The sequence below is a fragment of the Venturia canescens genome, chromosome 7 (assembly GCF_019457755.1).
Source record: "Venturia canescens isolate UGA chromosome 7, ASM1945775v1, whole genome shotgun sequence".
Lineage (NCBI taxonomy): Eukaryota > Metazoa > Arthropoda > Insecta > Hymenoptera > Ichneumonidae > Venturia > Venturia canescens.
Window position 1 is genome coordinate 3,012,446 of NC_057427.1, and position 16,249 is coordinate 3,028,694.

Consider the following 16,249-nt stretch of genomic DNA (forward strand, 5'->3'; position numbering starts at 1 on the left):
CGGAGTCGCGACCACTCGAAATCGCGTGGGGTTCCTCACATATATATATATCGTGTACATCGTTTGTAATGAATTTTTCGGATTCGAATTTTCTCATAATAAAAACATATTTTACTGTTCATGTACTATATAAATTCCACAATTCGATAAGTCAATAAAACATTCATCAATATGTTTATCACAGTTACTAAATCTTCCACAAATTCCCGTTTACAGCGTCTTCAATTATTTTGTTCCGACTTTCTCAAGGGAGATTTTCGATGTATCGACAACTGGTCAAAGTAACATTGACGAAAAAAAGTTCATCGTTTCTACTATGCCAACTTGTGGAATAAATTCCCCTAGAAATGGGTCGGGTTTCGTTTGCACTAAACGTGAACTTCAGGCTGTAGAGAGAGAGAGAGAGTAGCCGATGATAAACGTAGCAGTTTTCAGTCTTACCAACGGATAGTTTCTGAAATGCAACAGGCAAGAGAGAGACAACCCGTCAGGTATCGGAATTGTCGACGCGAAATTCGTAACGTCGTTAATTTTTGTTCGGAAAGGAAACCGTAAATGGGTTATAACGACTGAAAATCATGAAAATATGCCCAATATCAATGAAGCAATTAATGAAAAGGATAAATTTTATTTCAAATCGAAATCTTCTCTTCTGGTCACGCTTCACGCTGTTTCTTTGAAACGGTTAATTCTTTGTAATTGGCTAATAGCGGGTTTGTTTGTATCCGTATAATATTGATGAATTCAGCCAGGAGAATCAACAATTGACGAATAATTACGAATGATTTTGCAAGAAAATGGGCCTGAATAAATCGCAATGTGGACTCGGAGCGAGCAGCTGTTACTTGTTGACGAGGGGGAAACAGACGAGTGGGGAATACCGCGTATCTCAAGAGCGTAGCCACGGAAAAATTCACCGGTTCTCCGGGTACCGTAGCATTTTACGAATTTAGAAAATATTTCTGTTTAAACATCGTAAGAAGTGCATAAAATACGCTACTGTCGAAGCCTCCTATTGATGGGCACCTTGGACTGTGAAAATTTTCCGGTGCACAATGTCACCATCGAAATTCCTCGCTCCATTTTCAGTAGTTTGGTGGACGAGTCGAGGGCATAAAAAAAGAGTTGTACGCTCCTGAACGAATCTGTACGATGGTGGGAATTGGCGAGTGTGCATAGGAGAAATTGAAGGAGAGATGGAAATAGTGTGAGGGAGAGAAAGGGAGTGGGGGTGGACGGTTTACCGGCACGGCTGCAGTGACCGGCTGGTGTCCGTGAGCGCCCGGGTGTCAAAACGCGTGGGGCCCCGAAAAACACTAGTTTCTTTCTCACTCTTGATCCTGTCTCTCTCGACCACGAGAGACGAGGCCTCTGTTTGCATGTGTATGTGTGTGGGTGTTTGCCTATATGTGAGTGAGTGTTGGGTGGGTGAGGTGAGATTATTCAGTGAGGAGACGTCGGGCTCTTGAGGGAGGCTTTGCGTCAACACACTATACTCCGAAACGTCTCGTACGTTTTGTTTGTTATTAACAAGGATAAACCAACGAAAGGTGTAAACATTGAACAGCGATGGAGAATAAAGCAAGAAGAATCTAGAAAAACGACGGATGAAAAAAATCGCCGAGAGTTTTTTCAATAAAAGACAGTCGAGGGACACTGCAAAAAGAGTTACTGCTCAACGAGTTGTTTATAGGAAAATAAAAAGAAGAAACTTGAAGACACGTCGATTCGTGGAGAAACGAGGAATCTTTGATATTGGTGGAAAGGAGTTTACGAGTTTTTCCATGTCAACGACACGCGCGACCCTGCCAAGGCCAGCGTGCTACGCCCCGCTTATTAACAAGAAATATCCCAGACACAAGCCCCTTTTATCCTGCTTTGACCGGCACTCGGAAAATACTCGAAATTTTCATAAATTCCATGATCATATTAACGAATCGATATCCAAAGTCGTGACTCTCTTTTATAAACGAAGAACAAATCACTGCTTGGAGGTTACCGAGCTGCCGGTTCGTCGTGCGCCCATCTCGAGGATATCCAACGCTCAAACTTTGAGTTTTTAAGTTGGTAAAAACGACGAAACCGTAATTGTGTCGCTTCGACCTTACACGGAATTCGTACCGGCTTTATACATTTTTTTTCAAAACAATTGTCAAACTAGGACTGAGATGAGCGACCATGGCTGCATACACTTAAATAATTTCAAAGCAGCGAAGGGGATACAACCGTACAAAATTATACATTCGTATTTCGTTACGAGCACCTCCGCCGAGGCACGCGTGAGAAAGGTTCGAACAATGCCGATAATACCGAACTCGCTATTACCGACTTGAAATGCCAATTTCTTCTAATCTTACTACGCAAATTTTGTTCATCGTATTATTTTTTTCATTTGGATAATTTTCCTGGGATGTCGATTGTGTCAATCGATCGATGTGAAAAATGGGTTGAGCGGGGCTGGTCAATCGTCATCAAATAATATTTACTGATCATCCATTTTTCTATTTTTTTACTTTTGCCATTTCGTGCAAATCTTTCCTCATTTTGTTTTTTCAATTAATTTTCATTTTGTTCCCGGTTTCGAGCGCTTCTCGTGATTTTCACCAGCCACGTTGAGTTTTCCAAACCCAGGCTTTTGTTCGCGTCACATCAATATTTTTTTTACTCCCAAGGATCAACTCGTGTGATCAGCACGACCCGTGTGGACCCATTCATGGTGTGCCAGGCTCATCGCGTCACGTTATCAGAGTACCCTGAACGTCGAATTTCCAATATTTTCTTTTTCTTCAATTACGAAATTCTTCTATGACAAAAAAATGTCGAAAATTATATTTTTCAACACATCAAATTTCCTCTGTCGGCGTAGCCAGGAAATTGACGAAAAATGTTAAGAGTGGGGGGGGGGGGGGGAGCGCTAATCGTAAATCGATCCGTTTTTCATATCATTTTTTGTCACGACGATTCTTACGTTCGAAAAATAATCAATAATTGTAGATAACTCAGTGCAAGAGTCAATTTTCACTGATTTTTTTTTTTCTAGAGCCACTGGATTTTGTACCCAGCAATCGATAAACGTGATATTCTCCGTAAGGTTTATCGATACGATTTTAATATATTTTTCAATTTCTATTTTAGGCGGTGAGCTGTTTGTGTCATACTTGTCAGACATACAAGGATCGTCTTCACTCCTGTTTGCATTGCATATTTTTTGGGTGTTACGGAAACGGGCACATCCAGGAGCACGCAAAAACAAAAAAACATTTTCTGGGTAAATTATTTGGAGATTTCGAAAAAATGAAAATGTCTGAAAAATGTTGGTGGAGACGTGGATTAACAGAACGCATTATTTTGGCATTTCACAGCTGTGGATCTGTGCTACGGGAATATCCTCTGCTTTCAATGCGGAGATTACGTTTATGACAGAGAATTGCTCGCCGTTGCAAAAGCGCAATGGAGCGAATCAGCAAAATCGTTGAGCCTGGGAGAGTTTTATCGGGCGTGGGAGCCGACTCAGACAGAGGCGGAATTGTTGAGAAAGCATCCGCGGCGTCGTCGCATCGTCGAGAATTCGACGATCGGTAATAAGTTGAAAAACAAAATTTACTCATTTACAAAACTATAACAATCGTAATTAATCGAAAACACTAATTCATCGAATTTCAATAAATATTGAACGCTTTTAGCCGGTAAATTGAAATAAAAGTGAGAAAAATGGAGAATTTTATTGAATGAAATATCACGCATTCCCTTGAGGCACGATTCTAATACGAATTATTCTGAATTTCAGGTCTGAGGGGTCTAATAAATTTAGGAAGCACGTGCTTTATGAATTGCATCGTTCAGGCCCTCACTCACACTCCGTTACTGCGGGACTATTTTCTAGCTGACCGTCATCACTGCCCGCAGCCAAGTCGATGTCTCGTGTGCGAGGTTTCGCATCTCTTTCAGGAATTTTATTCGGGAAGCAAAGCGCCTTTGACGCTTCACAAATTGTTGCATTTGATATGGACACACGCGAGGCATTTGGCCGGGTACGAGCAACAGGACGCTCACGAATTTTTCATCGCGACGCTCGATGTTCTCCATCGACATTGCGAAGCCGCTCCTATTCTCGTTAAGGACAATCCTCATCATTGCAATTGTATAATCGATCAAATATTCACCGGTGGATTGCAGAGCGACGTGGTCTGTCAGTCGTGCAAGTTAGTTCGTGAAAAAAGTCCCAATTATTATTATTTTTTCGATCCGTACTATGAAAATTTCTTTAAAATTCATCAATATTTCAGTGGAGTATCAACGACGATAGATCCATTCTGGGACATATCCCTCGATCTGGGTCCAACCGCAGGAGCTTCAGGTTCGGATAGTACCGGGCCACCAACATCGTTGCTGGATTGTCTCGAGAGATTTACGAGGGCGGAGCATCTCGGTTCGAGCGCTAAAATAAAATGCAGCAAGTGTCAGACTTACCAAGAATCAACGAAGCAATTGACGATGAAGCAGCTACCGATCGTCGCCAGTTTTCATCTCAAGCGTTTTGAGCACTCGAGCATACAGGACAAAAAGATTTCGACTTTCATATCGTTCCCGGAACAACTCGATATGACGCCTTTTATGTCGCATCGACGTAACGGCAACAACAATAGCTCGACGATCGATCGTTTGTCAAATAAAAATGGCGAGGACGGGACTTTCAGCGATAACAGATATTCGCTTTTCGCTGTTATCAATCACGAAGGCTCCCTTGAGACTGGACATTACACAGCTTTCATCAGACAACAGAGAGATCAGTGGTTCAAATGTGACGACCATCTGATCACGAGGGCCAGACTCAAAGACGTTTTGACGAGCGAAGGGTAATATGATTTAATGAACGAGAATTTATCGCTTTTATTTTAATTTCACACTGACAAATGATAATAAGGTTGTAAACAATTTTTTTTTTTTCTTTCAGATACTTACTCTTTTACCACAAACAAATTTTGGAATATGGCCGAAACAGCAAAATATGATCGCGATTATCCCTTTCGCCTACTACTGTCCTCCGTCCTGTTCCCAAATCTATATATACACGTATTTATATATGGATTGATTAATTTATTAACCGATCTGTGTTTATCGGACTCGCCCTGGATTATTGTTTTTCTTTTTTTTTTATTTTTTGCAATATTTATAAGCTGCGTTCCGTATCCCAACTAAAAAGTGTTATGATCCCTCCCGTACGTGAAATATCTCCATAGATTTAAGATTAGCTCAACGCCCTTTTTTTATTGACTAAAATTCCCTTTTCTATACCATTGACTATAAAATATTATTGTACTCGTACTCTGATGATTTACATACAAAGGACAAACAACGTGACTGCGTGGGCTCAATAGTTGTAGCATTAAATCTTGATTTTTTTTTCTTTCACTCGGTTTTTTTTTGTTCACACGCGCCAAGAACACTAAAAACCATCGATATCTGTCAATGATGACTGCAGATGCACGAAAATATCTCGTAAATCATTTCGTATCGGTAGTTATGTTTTTTTCTTTGTTTTTTTTTTTTTATGCCACCGCATGTAAGAGTTCGACTATGCGGCGGTACCCATTCATTATGGCCAGATCAATTTTGTACAAATATCTATAATGAAATAATAATACAACCGTTATTTATTTGAACAACGGTTGTTATAATATCCTGATGAAAGCGATACGCAAATCGCATGACTGTATACAATAATAAATCGATATGAATGATACCAAATTTTCATTTTTATTTTTTTACTAATTCCTTTTTTTTCCACGAATAAAATGTAGTCGGACAGTCGCACAGTTTTTGGTGATGCTCTTCGTGTATTGACCACAAAAAAATTTTGAACCAATGGCTCGAGTGATTTTCGAGTTATTCATCAGTTTCTAAGAATAAAAGTCATATAGATAAGATTTAGATTGAAAGTAATACTCGATTTTTTTCGTTTTGGTATTTGAAATATAAATAACGGATATAAAGATCGAGATGTTGCAAAAATATAATTCAACAATGGGGCACCACTATAAACAGTTGGAGTAACGCCATCTGACTGTTTTTTTTCGTATCTGTAGTTGTATGTGAAGTGCTCTTAACCTCAAAGAGACGCCATTTTTTTACTACATGTATATATTTCCCTCATTTGAATACGATCCATCACATATTTTTTGTACACATTCCTTGTTTACCTTATACCCACGCACTTTTCAATTGTCAAATGAAATGCTTAGAATTTAGTGTACCTATACCTTTCGTGAAATAATTAATCCATGTATACATAGAATATCAGAAGTATATCGCGGGCTCGTTGTGTGGGAGTACATTATAAAAAGTTGAAATTAAAAAAATGAACTTGCGCTTGCGTTTCCATTTTTGTAATGTTTAAATAAAATTCGTGATAAAACTCATTGTTTTGTGGGTGAAAAGTGCAAATTTTCATAACGTTCATCCTCGTGTTTTTTGTGTGATATCTATTGGTCGAGTTTTTTTATTCATTCGTAACTCACGATGCCAGCCTGTCAGAATAGGCGGCAGAGAGTTCCATGAAATTTATTTTTATTTTGAGACTTTCGTTGGATCACGATCGAAAAGCCTCGAAAATGTTTTGTCTGAGAAAAATTTGTTGCTCGTTTGTCCTGATCGTGCACTTGTTTACCATCGCCAACGCTTCCAATAGCACAAGCAGCGATTGTCAAATACGCAGGCCACTGCGTAAACAGATAGAGGCTGAACCACTGGCCGGTATGTGCCTCAAAGACATTGTGGTACGTTTTTCAAAAACCCTTCGATCAATTGGCACCGAAGAACTTGGTTTGACTGCTTTTCAAGAAATGCTTGATAGTCTTGATCTTCTCAAATCGCAAGAGAGTCTTGACAAAGCTTTAGAAAATATTGTGCAAAAAATGAACTCAAAATTGAGCACTTATGATCAAATTTTGGAACAATGCGATAATGCCATACAAAGTATTTTACTCAACGAGCGTTATTACTCCATTTATCCTGACGAAACTTTGGATTCGAGCCATTCGTCAAGAGAGTCTGCCAATTTGTGTTCACAAATTGAAAATGGTAATGGCACTAATTACTCTTCATGTTATACTTTGATAATGTTTTTAGAGACGACGAAATTTCTGATTTTTATTGAAATTTTCAATGATTTTTTGCAGCTCTGGCAACGAACGTTCGAAATGATAAATGGAAAAACTTGCATGTTCTGCCAGTACGATATCCAGGACTGATGTGTGGTCCGGCAAGCTTGGCGCACAATGTAGGCCCTTTGTTGCTCTCCCAGTGCAACAAACCCAAAAACGTTATTCTTCTTCTGGAACACGGCATGTTTATGTCCGAAGGAGATTTTACACTGGCTCAAGTAACAGCCAAAACTATTGTTGACATGCTTTCGGAGCTTGATCATGTCACGGTTGTTGGATTGGCAGGACATGGTTATATTGATTGTGAAAAGGGGCTGATGAGGGCCAATGATATAAATAAATTTCAATTGGGACGTCATGTTGACAGCATCGTTAGAATGGGTACAAAAGAATCAAATTCAGTTCTTGGATTTTCAATCAATTTGTTTCCTGTGTTAGCAATTCAATTATTTTTCAGAATCGAATGAAACATTGGCGATCGACTTTGAAGCGTTGGTTGCTGACCTTCGTGGAGATGTGGTTGTTATCCATTTGACAAATACCATGGAAGATGTATCAAATATTAAGAGTATTGTAGAAAAGATCAAAACTGATCAATTGACACCGCAGCTTCGAACAGTTCTCATTCTCTCAGGTAGAAACTCTAGAATTGAGAAAGTGCTCAAATTTCCGTATTTTTCTCTTGTTTTTCCTTCATCTTGACATGATTTTTATCCACTTGATTTATTTGCATAGATCTGAAACCCCACATCAACATTCGCGAAACTTCGACGAATGGGAGCGTAATAACACTTCCCACGGAGAATGTTCTCGGCTACGAGTTAGCCAGGCTTTTTTCGGGTCTTCAATGCCCGAACGAAAACAAAAAGAATTATTATCTGTCCGACCCATATTTGGAGCACTATGGGAAATCAATGACAATATCCGTAGGCCGTATTACAAACACGGCTCTTTTGTCGCTCGACGTTAAACTTCGAGACTTCGTTGAAGATTTAACTTATTTCAATGCTGGTCCAAACGCATATTCCATTCTTTTCGACAAAAAAGGCATCGTATGGATGCACAAAAATTTTCCCCGAGTCGAAACTGTGCTCGAACAACCCCTCAAAGTTCATCTTAGAGATATGGAGAATGTCGATGTTGACAAAATGATTAACGAGACTGAAGGAGTTTTGGAAGCAAAAAATAAGCACGGAGAACAGGTAAAAATGATATTACGAAAATTTGCACTTTCCGAATTATTTGAGTATTTATGCAATGATAGTACTTCAGCACTTGGTAATAACCGAAAAAAAATCGACCACAATCTTTATTAGTTTTTTTTTTAATTCAACAGAGACAATTCAAATGGATGCATCTCTCGTACCGAGATTTAATAGTTTGCGTCGTGTCCGAAAAATCCGAAGAGCCACGGCTTCCAGCGCGTAATACCGTGCCACGCTTACCCTCCGACATTGTCCACCATCGTTTGGATCTCATTCAATCTCATTCAGTCATCAGCAAGGACGATCTCTGCTCCTATCAAAATAATATTGCGACTTTGGGTAAAAAATATTTTTTTAAACGATTGAAAACAACGACCAAGTATCTATAATTGAAAAATAATAAATTTTGAAATCGATTCGACTCCACAGCCACTGGCGTAGTTTATTTGTCGCCATGGTGTTTCAAATCGCCATGGGAGCAGCTGGAACTTTTGGAAACAGGTTCGGTGATGACGGTACAGAGCTACATGGCTTATATTAAAGATACCACAAGACTTTTGACAAACCCGGGGCTACGATCTTCCGTGAGGTCGGACGTTGCTACGCTCGCACAAATTTTAGATCATTTCAAAGAGCGTCACGTTGACAGTCCGTTCCATAAATTCATCGTCAGAAGGTATGAGCTTTAGTGACAATTATTTGTCCACTCATAGATGGTTAATTCTCCCGATGTCAGCTGTACAAAAAAAAATGATTTTTTTTTTTCATCAACTTATGGATTACATATATTTATGGATTAATTTTGCATATAAATATTTTACGATATTTCGTAAAAAAATGTATCATCTCTTTGTAAATTGCCACAAGAAATGTAATTTTGAAGGGTACTGATTAAAAATATGCCACGAAAACAGGTACGTAGTAGCAGCGGACAGCGGTGCTCTGGTCGTTTATCCTGGGATGATATTGGATTCGGCTTTGGATCCGATGAGACGAGCTTGGTACGTCAAGAGTCATGAGTATCCGGGTAAAATAATTTTGACACCGCCCTATTTGGACGCTGGAGGAGCCGGTTACGTAGTGACATTGAGTCACACGATTTACGAAGGTCGTTCAGCATCTCTGCACTCGAACGAAGATCCCATTTTCGCGACGATGTCAATGGATTTGCCGATGAGTTACATAGCTCGTTTGCTCCGCGAGATGTTTCCATTCTGCAAAGAATCGACGATCAAGTGTTTCCTCATGGATGACAAAGGCTGGCTCGTTTCTCATCCCGCGCTCCTCGAACCCGGTAGCAAACACGAGCAGCCTCAGCATCTTACTCATAAAGAACTCCTCGTCGCCAACGACATTCTCAACCATGAACTGTTTGTCAAGAAAAAATTGTGCGCTAATTATTTGGATGGAACGATGCAACGCTACTATCAATTCAACACGTCCTTGGACGAAGTTTTGACTAATATCGTTCATGGTGAACATTGCGTCAAATATCAGGTCGCCGCTGTTCCTGGTACGAATGTATTCCTGGGAATAATCAACGAGACTTGCAGCTTGAGGGCATTTTGCCCCTGCAGTACAGTGAGTTTGTAAATTATGAGTTATTCACATCGATGAACTCCAGTTTTCTATTTTCAACTTGAAATTTCTTTACTCAATAATATAAATCACTCTTTGACAGATGGACAGACTTTGTTTGAACTGCAAACGGATGGAGCAAACCGAGTGCGAATGTCCATGCGAATGTTCGCTGTACACCGCCGGTTGTGAACAACCAAATACAACTTATTTGGATAGCTGTACGCCACCGTACGAACAAGGTTTCAGTTCGACCGTCGATTGGGCCCAACTCGCTGCCTTAAAACCTTGTCCAACTTTCAATTGTAAAGATTACGAAACCGAGGGCGAATGTCTCGGAATCGTTGGATGCCAATGGTGCTCTATCGATGGCGATGGGGAATCGCTTCTTCAGAGACCGTTTTGTTCAGACATGAATCTTTGCTTTAGAGGTGTTCTCGGATCTTTCCTCCCTTATGCTGATGGAACTTACAGTGAGTTCTCACCAATAACACCTTGAAGTTGTCTCCTTAATATTCATTTTTTACTTGAATTTTTTAAGCAACATTTCAGTGGTATATTCGAGAACGAATTCCTGTCATGTTTTGGAAGAAATTTTCGATATTTTTCCATGTCGAATAAACAAATCATTTCTATAATTCAATCTTCCAGATTCGCAATCAACGGATGAAGGAGTTTCTCGTGAATGGCCATCGGTTGGCCCAGTGGCCGGTGGAATACTAGCGATCGTTCTCATCCTCGGAATAACGCTCTTCTGCTACAGGCTTCGTAGCGTGCAATCAGGACTGGAACATCAGTGTTTGCACCTGCAAACGTCACCGGATAATTTGAGAATGACACATTTAGACGCGGACAACGAACCGATGGAATTCGATCAATCGAAGAATAATTTAGACTCGTTGCTGCCCGAGAGCGTAGCTCCGATATCGCCCTATCGTGTATCTACGAACTATAGGCGACCTCCCGGTGGAGACAGCGATCACGGATACAGCACCATGACTCCTCACGATGATTCCGAGCAGCAAACTTTCGCTGAGCCTTTGTTGATCGTTGGCGTCAACGCAGAACCGGAAATAGCAAGGCGTAACGTAACTCCACCTTCGCCCACGACTCATCTCGGTTCACCGCATCACGTATTGGCTCCTGTCACCGTTCATCGTGATATGGAGCCGAATTTTTGCTAACGCGAAACCTACATCACCCTTCTTATTCTTGATTATGTTTTAATCAATTATTCGTACTATAATTTAATGCAGATGCTTCGAGATGACGAAGTACGGTGCTACGCTAAACGGAATTGTAATCGTTGGAATGCAACTAATCATTTCGTGGTCGTAATTATTTTCTGTTCAGTTTCTTTTGCGCCTTGTCATTCTGGTTCCTAGAAACAATCGGACAATTTGAAGTAGAAATAAATTCCATCGCGTGCCAGCGATGTAAATTTAAGAATGTAATCGAATTTAGCATTTCGAGTTCGTATTGTTTATTTTTTTATTATTTTAAAAAACTAAGGTCTTTGAATAGCTTTTTTCATACCGATTAGCTCGTAAAATCTTTCGTCAGGTTTAAAGACTTCCTCATTGTATTGCAGCATGGGTATTTTTGTACTCGCGCTTCCATTTATGTTTTATATAACTTATTTCTCGCAAAACGAAGATGTTCAGTAACGAATGTAAGAGTATTTTTCGTACCTGTCTACGAGATTGTAGAATCTTAAGCTGACCTCGAGTGTGCCAATGAACTACGAGCGCACTGAAACTAATTGAAATTGTGAATGAATCGAATGAATGATAAAAATGTGTTTGGATGAAAGCGAAAAAAGAGAGATTGAATTCTGACATATTTTTAAAGAAATTTTCGGAGTTCCATGTTTTACCATAAAAATCCGCACTTTGTATATTTGTATGCCCGTATACGTAACTTTGTGAACTAAGTGGCAATCGAATTCGCGTAGCAAAGTGCAATTCAAAAAAAGAAACTGAAATGACTGAAAGAAACCGATTCGCTTTTTTATCGAATTTTGATCTGAAAGCAACTTTTTGTTTTCAATTCTTTGTTCACAACACAAGGCGATCCGTGCAATAATATTTTAACGAACAAAAGAAGAATCAAAACTTGCTACTTGCCAATATAAATTTGTAGTTGATTATCTTGCCGTTTTGAAAAATCGTGCCGAAGTGAAAGTGTCAATTATTGTTTCTACTAAATAATGTCACAAATTTGAGGAAGACTCGATAAGCGCCATGTAAAACGCTAGTTCCAAGCGTTAAAACTGAAACTAAAAGTACACTCTAACGTACCTATAACGAATAATGTAAATTTTATACGTACGATCTTTACACTTATAAATACATCCATGTATTTTTTATCATCGATGAATTGTTTTTACAAATAATAATACAAAAGAGAGATATTTCAATGAGTGTTAATTAATTAATCTCCTTGCTTAAGCGGTAGAAAGAACATTTTTTCTTAGATTTTTTTATTAGAAATTAAAAGCTAGTACATTCTTTTTTTTTATATAGCAATTTTTTTCGTATCGAGCGATTAGGGAACGAATTCGGGATTTTTTCTGAGGATTACGAAACCTTCCATTATCGGTGTTAGAGGAAGATATTCTTCGGTCGCGAGTTCGGCTCTCTCACCGAACGCTAATAAAACCGGAGTCGTGTGGGTCTGGAATCCAGTAATGGTTTTCGGGTTACCAGCTTGTCCTACTACGTCGACCGCGACACCAACTCGTACAGGTACCGCCAGAGGGTTCAACTCTTCGTCGAAGGTGACCAGCATCCTTGGCTGCATCGCTGCGGCGAGGGTGTACAGCAAATAGTGGGAACGTCCCAGAATTACTGAAAAATTAATTGCATGGTTCATTATCCCTTTCGAGCGCTACTGTGTTAGCAAATGAAGTTGTGACGGAACGTTTTGTGTGTTACAGTATTCTATTGATAAACTTACTGTGCTTAACATCGAGGCAACCGACGAGAGTAGCCAAAAGTCCAGCAAGAGCAACAGGACTGAGCAATTGTCGATCGCTGTGATAAGGAGAAAGGGTGAGAGTGCCTTTGCCAAGATGAGTCAAACCCTGAGCGATGCGAACCATGAAAAGATTGTTAGGATCTTTGGCGTGAAACTGTGCCAGTTGTCGCAGCATAGCGGCGAGACGAGCGTTGTTGGTACCGGCGCCAACGAGACCCATGGCGAAAATAGCATTGTGAGCAACTTCAGGATCGCTGTCGTGGGAGAATTTGGACAGTGTATCGAGAATATTGAGTTTAGGATTAGATACGGATATGAGGCCTAGAGCAAGGGGAACGGAACGACGGATGACGGGTTCGCAATAACGCAGCAAATGTCCGAAAGTTCTGTAGGCCATTTCGGCGCCGATTTCTTCACCCATAGCGATGAGAGCGATGCCGAGTACAGCGATAGCTTGACGGGAGCTGAGGTCTTTCTCTTTTTCCTCCTTCTTTTCATCTTTCTTTTCTTTGTCCTTGTCCTTGCGATCGGATTTCTCGTCTTTCTCGTTAGCTGGCTCGTAATGCTCGGAACAAATGTGCAGAAGATGTTGTATCTTCAAGACATTTCCGGTTCCTGCGTAAGCGCACACTTCGACGAGGGTCGTGGACATGGACTTGAAAGGTTCTGGAACAACTTCGAGGGCTGCTATTATTGCTTCGGCAGCTTCTTGCTTGCCCAAGAAACAGAGACCGAGTCCGAGAGGCAAAAATCTAGCGTAAGTGTCCTTCAAATCATTTTCCGTCTTCTCCATCAGCGTGTGGATTATTGTGGTAGTAACGTAAGCGTTGCAAGATCCCACGGCTACCATTCCCAAAGCAAGACCCGCGATGCCGATCACTTCCCAGTTAGATTTAGGATCCGTAAGTACAGGTGCGAGTAAGCTCAAAACTGCTTCGCGGTTCGATCCTGCATAGGCTAAACCAAGACCCAAGATTGCACCGATTCTCATCGTGTTGCTACTGTGAAGAACGTAATCTGAGAGAAGTGCCAGAGCTGGATCACATTCGTTTCTCACGCCACAATTGACAATACCGCAAGCCAAAAGGGCACCGGATTTTATGTAGTCTTCGGATGAATATAGATATTTGTCTATTGGTGTTAAACCTCCGTCAACGTCCCAAAGCAACACCAGACCTAACGAGGCGGTTGCACTCAACATTCCGTGTTCTTTGTTCTTGTACAACCATTTGTTGCCATCCTTGATCAATAATTTGTCGTGTCCAAATGCTGCATTGACAAAACCATTGACGAAACTCGCCGCCAAATTTTGTCTCGCTGAATCCAATTGACCACCCCCGAATGGAGGGCGCGAATTCTCCAAATGCGACTTGTACACGTCTTCTGGTGTTTTCGGTTCCATTATGTCCAACTCACGAGCAAGGTTCAAAAAGTGATTGTTCAAATGCGAGTTTGACATTGTTTCAACAAGATCGTCGTACTCGGGAGTAGATTCGGGTAATTCGATGAATATCTGTTGACGACCCAACATAAAAGCCAACTGTTTCTGGATCGATCTGTAATTATAGTTATATGTTATTCACCGTGATAATAACAGTAAATGTTTTTATGCTAAAGACAGCCGATAAATTTGTATTGTCACTGTCAGTTTCTACTCACAAGTCTTTGCAATTGAGGAAGAGTTTTTCTATCAGTGGCCGATCGTTGAGCTGAATAGCGAGTCTCATGGCTTGCGGATACTGATTAAACTTTCTGTAGAGTTTGGAAGCTTCGTGGAGAAGCGTACGATTTTCAGGATCGGCGACGTAAGCTACGCAGCTCGTCAAATAGAGGCAAACTCTTTGATAAGCGCTCTCATCGACATATTGTTCCAAGAGGTCGAGTTTCTCGATTTCCATGAGTAAATCACAGGCTTCTGTCTCAGCGTTGTGAGCCATGTTGTAAGGAACGATCTCGTGTACGAGACCAATCAATTTTTTGCTCATTACTTCGGAATCTTCACCAGTCAATTCGTCCCATTCACCAGCTAATTCTCCTGACAAGTGTCTAACGTACTCGTGGCCCCATTCACCCAATTCTAGCGCCGATCCTGTCAGTCTGTACTTCAAACACTCTCTTCCTTCGCCCATCGTCATTGCCAGTACAGATATTATGTCTGAACATAATTCTCGGGCTTTTGTATTGCGTAAAGACTCATAAACTTGCTTCATTGTATCATAATGCGGTCTCATAAATTTCAATGGCTTGGGCACACTCGTCATCGACGTTGTCGAAGCACGAATTTGAGCACATAGTGCTTCTAGAGCTGTGAAATGCTGCTTTGTGTTTCCACTCTGGAGACGTTCTACCAAGTTGCTCAATTCTTCCTGTAAAAGCTTGTCTTCTTCTGACTGGAACAGCAAAGTTGTTCATGAACAAATTGCATTGTGAAAACTTGCTGAACATGATCCTATGAACTGATGTTACAAAGCAAGATCCTATAATTTTGTCATTAGTAAAATTTCTGAAATATATTGGGACTGTTTTGAAAATGTTTTCATTCGAGCCTCGTGATGAATTTGACAGAGGATGAAAAATAGATCAACAAAAACAACAATGTTTCATCATAGAATAAAATTACGATTGTTGTTTACGTTTTTTTCTGCAGAATGATCAAAGAAAAACTGAACCAGAAAAAATAGCAGTTTTTTTTATTGAGCTTCAGAGATGAGGTTCATCGTTAGTTTCTATAAAATTCGATAACAGAAACGAGAAAAAATGGATGTCTTTGGTGCCGATCGGAAATCGAGGATTTGAATTATTTTACTAAGCAACATAATGAAGTTCATTATGTCAAAGTATAAGAAAGAAAGCGAAATTTCTCAATAGAAAGCAGGTAGAGAGCAAACAGAACACGAAGAAAAAAGTTAGAAAACCAAATATATATTTGAAAAAAACACGTTAGGATCAGAACAATCGACGTGACTGGTTGTTTGTGGTAATTCGATGATTCGTCGGACATGCAAAAGGAAGTGATAAGGAAAACTCACGAGATCGTTTTTCTCCTCCTCTTTCCCATTTTTCGTCGCCTCTTTTGTCGGTTTCACTTCTACTTTTGTGCTTTCAGGCATACTTGAGGTGTGATTTCCCAAAATCGAATGTAAATTGCGACCTGTGTACTGTACGAAAATCTGTGTGAATCAAACCGTCAAGCTATCTGAGGTTAGAATACCCGCAGTCTCCGAAATGCTAGTCACCGTGAAGCGTGCAGTAGCGTCACGAAACGGCGACAACTCGAATCACACCCACATTTTGATAATTCGAATTGCTTCGAAAAAACATACT

The 16,249-nt window shown here is 40.2% G+C and overlaps 3 protein-coding genes across 3 annotated transcripts; 2 read left to right on the forward strand and 1 right to left on the reverse strand.

The window, feature by feature from the left end:
* Nucleotides 1-1,269: 1,269 nt before the first annotated feature.
* not (non-stop) lies at nucleotides 1,270-5,748 on the forward strand. The gene is made up of 6 exons (XM_043424702.1): nucleotides 1,270-2,288; nucleotides 3,136-3,268; nucleotides 3,363-3,578; nucleotides 3,788-4,202; nucleotides 4,287-4,856; nucleotides 4,955-5,748. The coding sequence occupies exons 1-6, from the start codon at nucleotides 2,169-2,171 to the stop codon at nucleotides 5,010-5,012; spliced, it is 1,512 nt and encodes a 503-aa protein (XP_043280637.1). The 5' UTR covers nucleotides 1,270-2,168; the 3' UTR covers nucleotides 5,013-5,748.
* Nucleotides 5,749-5,895: 147 nt separating this feature from the next.
* Nucleotides 5,896-12,365, forward strand: LOC122413980 (VWFA and cache domain-containing protein 1). Its single transcript, XM_043424699.1, has 9 exons — nucleotides 5,896-7,080; nucleotides 7,179-7,544; nucleotides 7,621-7,797; nucleotides 7,899-8,365; nucleotides 8,500-8,707; nucleotides 8,798-9,044; nucleotides 9,283-9,949; nucleotides 10,050-10,419; nucleotides 10,598-12,365. The coding sequence occupies exons 1-9, from the start codon at nucleotides 6,555-6,557 to the stop codon at nucleotides 11,128-11,130; spliced, it is 3,561 nt and encodes a 1,186-aa protein (XP_043280634.1). The 5' UTR covers nucleotides 5,896-6,554; the 3' UTR covers nucleotides 11,131-12,365.
* Nucleotides 12,282-16,166, reverse strand: Rpn1 (regulatory particle non-ATPase 1). Its single transcript, XM_043424700.1, has 4 exons — nucleotides 15,955-16,166; nucleotides 14,585-15,315; nucleotides 12,905-14,481; nucleotides 12,282-12,795 (listed from the first exon to the last, which is right to left on the reverse strand). The coding sequence occupies exons 1-4, from the start codon at nucleotides 16,033-16,035 to the stop codon at nucleotides 12,494-12,496; spliced, it is 2,691 nt and encodes an 896-aa protein (XP_043280635.1). The 5' UTR covers nucleotides 16,036-16,166; the 3' UTR covers nucleotides 12,282-12,493.
* Nucleotides 16,167-16,249: the final 83 nt, after the last annotated feature.